This window comes from Oncorhynchus keta, chromosome 17 (assembly GCF_023373465.1).
Source record: "Oncorhynchus keta strain PuntledgeMale-10-30-2019 chromosome 17, Oket_V2, whole genome shotgun sequence".
Taxonomy (NCBI): Eukaryota; Metazoa; Chordata; class Actinopteri; order Salmoniformes; family Salmonidae; genus Oncorhynchus; species Oncorhynchus keta.
The window spans coordinates 20,696,949-20,702,581 of record NC_068437.1 but is presented as its reverse complement, the minus strand read 5'-3'; the positions used below and the strand labels follow the sequence as shown (position 1 = coordinate 20,702,581).

The 5,633-nt window shown below is 39.9% G+C and overlaps 1 protein-coding gene across 2 annotated transcripts; it reads left to right on the top strand.

Moving 5' to 3' along the window:
• Nucleotides 1-606: 606 nt before the first annotated feature.
• On the top strand, nt 607-5,328 carry ces3 (carboxylesterase 3). Of its 2 annotated transcripts, none has more exons than XM_035790922.1 (13): nt 607-749; nt 1,027-1,225; nt 1,330-1,468; nt 1,618-1,751; nt 1,871-2,024; nt 2,111-2,215; nt 2,330-2,431; nt 2,686-2,826; nt 3,029-3,109; nt 3,492-3,633; nt 3,741-3,890; nt 4,766-4,838; nt 5,036-5,328. In XM_035790922.1, the coding sequence occupies exons 1-13, from the start codon at nt 680-682 to the stop codon at nt 5,214-5,216; spliced, it is 1,671 nt and encodes a 556-aa protein (XP_035646815.1). In that variant the 5' UTR covers nt 607-679; the 3' UTR covers nt 5,217-5,328. The 2 variants fall into 2 exon arrangements, with proteins under 2 accessions (XP_035646815.1, XP_035646816.1); XM_035790923.2 differs by having other exon boundaries at nt 630-749; nt 1,030-1,225.
• The last annotated feature ends 305 nt before the right edge of the window (nt 5,329-5,633 follow it).

The window sequence follows — 5,633 nt, the reverse complement described above, 5'->3', positions numbered from 1 at the left end:
GTAACATTTCCAACAGAGAGCACTACACATTTTTTTTGTCATTCAAGATTGGTAAACCTAAAGGATATTGACCATTGCTGTGAACACTAGCTGTTAGGTCCAATACACTGGCATAAGTTACAAGGGCAAAGCTGGCCTAAACTGCAAATCTGCAGTGTGATACAGAGCAGCACTTCACTTAGAACAAGACCCAAGTAAAGAGGCTCTTTATTGTCAAAAGAGGCAAAGATGATTAAATGCAATCTACTGTAAACTTACTTTTCCCTTCATGTTTCACCTTATCACCAATACAGTTGCCAACTCTGACCAATTTCACTCCATAATATAAAATCCATTAACTATGGAACCATTTTTACATCAGCCCTTATTTTAAATCCTTTTAAATATTAGAGTAGGCCAACTCTTCCATAACTTGGGTATTTTGATGTTTCCCTAACCCTGCCTTACTAAGCGTGTAGTTCAAAGACCGTTGTTTGGTAAGTTGGTCTGTTGGCAGTCAAGGGTCTGGTGCAACAGAGGTTAAATCAATGGAGATATTTGTTTTCAGTTCACCATGGTGGGGTTGTTATACAATGGTGTGTTTGTATGTGTGTGTGTACCCTTTCAGGGGGAGGAGCTTGGTGTACAGAGGGTTATTTATTTGAATGTCAACTGACTGTCTCTCTTTCTAGACACAGCCATGATAAGAACAACACTTCTTAGCGTGTACCTGACTATGGTATTTTTAGGTGCTTCACTGTGCACAACAGGTAAGAAATCCTTATTTCATTATTACATTACATAACACATATATTTTGGTTACATTTAACTACCAAGACAATGCGGAAAGTACCACAGGGAAAAGAGGGTATATTGCAGCATACTTCACCTAATTGTTTTCTGTTTAAAAGTGAAACATCCTGTACCAATGTTTTACTCCAACAATTAGTTGGCTCCTTTAAAAGCAGAAACCACAGGGACAACTTAGGTGCTTAGACTTTGATCAGGTTACATGATTAAGCCCCCTTGTGTTTATTGTGCTTACAGCAGAGACTGGTCCAGTGGTCTCTCTGAAGAATGGCAAAGTTCGAGGCGAGTACATGACTGTGAAAGGCATAGAGCAGAGAGTGCAGCAGTATTTGGGGATACCCTTTGCCCGTCCACCAGTGGGTCCCCTGCGCCTGGCTGCGCCACAACCTGCAGAGCCATGGGAGGGAGAGAGAGATGGCACACGTCAGCCTCACATGTTAGATGTTTTACTGTACTGTATCATTGGACATGGAGTCGTAGCCAATAAGCCATTGACCCAAAGAACTAACTTTCTCTCTCTCTTTTTCTCTCTCTCTCTAGGTGTATTCAGGATCCAGTTATTTCCCAACACATAGTAAATGTAATGGCCATTGAATACGACCTGCCAGACGTGTCAGAGGATTGTCTTTATCTTAATGTATACACACCTAAAGAGGCAGCAACAGTCAAAAGACTACCGGTAAGTTATGCTGTACTTGTCACAGTTTAACATTTCACTTATATCTTATATAATACCAATTTGAAGAAGAAACATGGTATTTTTATTTAATTAGGCAGGTCAGTTAAGAACAGATTCTTATTTACAATGATGGCCTTTATCCTGCTCAGGTGTTCTTTTGGATTCATGGAGGTGGCTTGTCAATGGGTGCAGCATCTCAGTATGATGCATCACCACTAGCAGCCTATCAGAACATGGTCGTAGTTATCATTCAATATCGTCTTGGAATTTTGGGATTCCTTAGGTATGACATAATATTCTAAATAGTACATTTGGCATTGTGTTTTCTGGAGTGGTTTTTGACATTGTATTTTATCTTTAGTGCAATGCATCTGATGAATTTCTTTGCATATCTGTTAAAAGCACTGGAGATGAGCATGCACCAGGCAACTGGGGTTTCCTAGACCAGATTGCAGCTCTGAAGTGGGTCCAGGAGAACATTGAGAGCTTTGGAGGGGACCCACAGTCAGTCACCATCGCAGGGGAATCTTCAGGAGGCATCAGTGCCTCCATACTGGTAAAAAAAAGATCCCCAGCCCAGAATCTGTCAGGGAATTAGATATAACATTATCAAATCTAAATTTTTTGTGTCCAACTTGACAGACTCTGTCTCCATTAGCAAAAGGATTATTTCATCGAGCAATTTTCCAAAGTGGAGTGGCAACACTTGGAACTTACACTTCAAAAGAGCCTCTGGTCATAGCTAAGGTATTCTACCTGTCTCACAATCATCCAACACAAAGGCAAATATAACTGACTTGTCAAACAAAAAACATACTGATTTAAATGCTATGTGATGTTTGAACAACTCTATGTGGCCAGGCTGTGGCTAACCTGACAGAGTGTGACTGCACCACTAACGAGCGTCTTGTCAAGTGTATAAGAGAGAAAACTGAAGAAGATTTAGTGAACGCAACAAAAAAGGTACGCTCTGCAAAAAAGGTAAACTAGCTATTCTTAGTGGAAACATAAGGATGATATTTTGCATGTGCATTCTTCTTGGTGGTTCAAATGATTAATTTCATGATTGAAATGGTTTGACCTCACCTTTAGTGTAAAAAAAAAACATACAGAGTAGCATCTCCCTCAGATATTACTGTTAAGTTATTACAACAACAGCCACAAGGGGTCAGGTTAGGCCTGTCTTCAACCATTGAGCCAACTTTTCTGCATTTTAGATGAAAACCTTTATGGGGGCGACTGTGGACGGAGTGTTTCTGAAAGACCTTGCAGAGGAGCTTTTAAAGAGCAAGGCGGTCGAAAAGGTTCCTGTGCTGCTTGGAGTGACAAACCATGAGTTTGGATGGATCCTCCCCTCGGTAAGTTTATAGTTTCTTAATTCAAAAACACACTTCTGTTCAAAATATCTCTTCATGTCTCTTCATCTTCAAGTTTAGGTGGTTCGCAAAATAAAAAGTGTTTAAATAAGGATTAAGTTGCTGTCTTCTTGCTTTTAGGAAGACAAAGATTTGTTTAATGTCTTGGCTTTCATACAGTATGTTCTCCTATATTTTGTAACAGTCCTTTGCTCCACCTGGATGGTCGGAGGGACTTGACAGGCAATCAGCAATGTCGATAATGAACGTTTTCTATCCTGCTGGGGTGAGTGGTTTTCATCCACCTTGTCCTCCTCCTCCTTCTGTTCCTTCACCTGTTACTGCTGCTGATTGATTAATAATGCAGAGCGTAAAGAGCAATCTGAAGCCGTGTTTATGTAACATTTACATTATTGTATCATGATACAATTTAATATTATTGTTATCATAGTAACTTAATTAAATTATGAATATTATTAAGCAGAAAATGTACCAGAATATGAAAGTAATGCTGGCCACACTAAGATGATGATGATATGTAGGCCTATACTATACAGCAATATCAAACCAGATTGGAGGTCAGAGTGGGTCTTGAACACACAGGGGCACTTAAACTTGTATATCTGCACAATGCCAATTCTGCAATCTGCATCTCTGTTGCATTTCAGGCCTCCGGATTTAACAATCTCATTGCAGAGGAATATTTCAAGGATGCAAAAACTCCTGAAGATATACGTGATGGATTCACTGAAATGCTGGGAGATCTGTTCATGGTTCTGCCTGTTATTAAAGTCGCTGGATACCACAGAGGTTAGTTTCAGTTGGGGAAGGCAACCTCCTGTTGCATTGTAATTCACCTTATGATATGATGCCAAAAGCTCTCATGATCACTTACAATGTCTCTCCTGTGTTTTTAGATGCAGGTGCACCTGTGTACATGTATGAGTTTCAACACCGCCCAGAGATGCACAAAGAGACCAGACCAAGCTTTGTAAAGTCTGACCATGCTGATGATATTGGGTTTATGTTTGGATCATGCTTCTGGAATGGACATATAAAGATAACAGGTAGGTAGGTTTACAGAAACTGCATCAGGGCTGGATTACTGACCGTGCACACAGTAGTCTCGAAAACCCGACCCTATAGGCAACCGTGACTATAGGGTCTGGTTTCAATTCCGGACTCTTTTGGCAACTTCGATAAGGGAAAAAAATTGTTATGCCAGAACGTCGCAATTTGAAACCAAAGTTTGCAGGCAAAATCTTTGCAGTGATTTTAGTGAAGGTAGTTGATGCAAACTAGCCACTTGCAAAATGCACTTATTAAAAATAATCTCCGGATCTCCATCCTGCTAGCTACTATTTTGCATTTTATTCAAGCGGATAAGGTTGTGACGTAGGCAGTGACATCTATGCCTAAAGAGTAGTTCATCTATGCCTAAAGAAGGAATGAAGAAAAATAGCTTTAAACCACAAAATGGTATCTCTGCTGCAAACATGTTTCTTGCCCAGGGCCCAAGGTTTGGTTTGTCCAAACCTGAACTACATAGCCTGCTGTCACATTGGCATGGTTGATGCCATTCGTGATCACCAGAATGATTGAAATGTATTATGCAATGCAATTTAATAAAAACTGACCTGAACGTTATAAGGAGATAGTCATTAGCCTTTGTCTTCTGAGGATATGAAGATTATATTTTCACAAGATAAGAATAATAGGGATAAAAAAGAAAGATGGATCATCAAATAAAGTGGTCAGGAGGCCACTAGTTAATTATCATTATTTGTTGGTCGCTCTGGATAAGAGCGTCTGCTAAATGACTTAAATGTAAATGTAAATTTATAATTGTCTTGACCTAAAAAAAAGCTTCTAGTAATCATATTATTTTCAAAACAAGGTAACGTCTGATCATTCCCTATATTCCCTTAAATGTCACTTACAGGAACAGTCACTGAAGAGGAGGAGAAGCTGTGCAAGACAATGATGGCATATTGGGCCAATTTTGCTCGCACTGGGTAAGCACGCACTCTGACATAAACTGACGACAATATGGCTATTTCTTTGTTCAAGAACATTTATCTGCATGATTTTCACACAACAGTCCAGCACACCAATAGAAATAGACTCCAAGGTTACTACTTTGCTTCAATAGGCCTGTTATAGCACACTGATCTCTAGGAATGAACTAACTGTGACTTGATGTAACCCTCAGCTCACCAAACGGGCAGGAGCTGATACTGTGGCCCCTGTATGACCAGAAAGAAGAGTACATGGAGTTGGGTTTGAAGCAGGTGGTTGCTCAGAGCCTAAAGAAGGACAAGGTGCACTTCATGACTGTCCTCCTCCCTCAGAAGCTCCACAGCCTGGCAGCCGCAGCAAGTCAGGGAAACTGACATTATCAACTTACACCTCTAAACACTGTACCTGTAAGCCTAATTATTTTGACGAATTTCTGTAGGTATGTCTAGACTAGAATTTGAATAAATAGTGCACTTTAATTGTAAACGTGTGCTTGTCATCTTTCTGTCTCTGTCTTTCTTCATAGCCTTGTGAAGTAAAATGTTTGTTCTTTTCTAATAACCAATTTTAATGGGTTCATGCAAGTGACTGATTGATCGTGCCTGGGAGGAATTATCACTATCAGTATCTGCAATTTGGCAGTACGCCCAGAAGATTGTTTTGAGAACGAAAGGGATATCTCAGTTTCAAGGTCTCAGCTTGGAGAGAAGAAGCCTTGTGTGGTATTGGTTGGTCACATGCATGAACCAAAAATGTATGATGAATGAATTATGAATTAGCTAAATCATGCA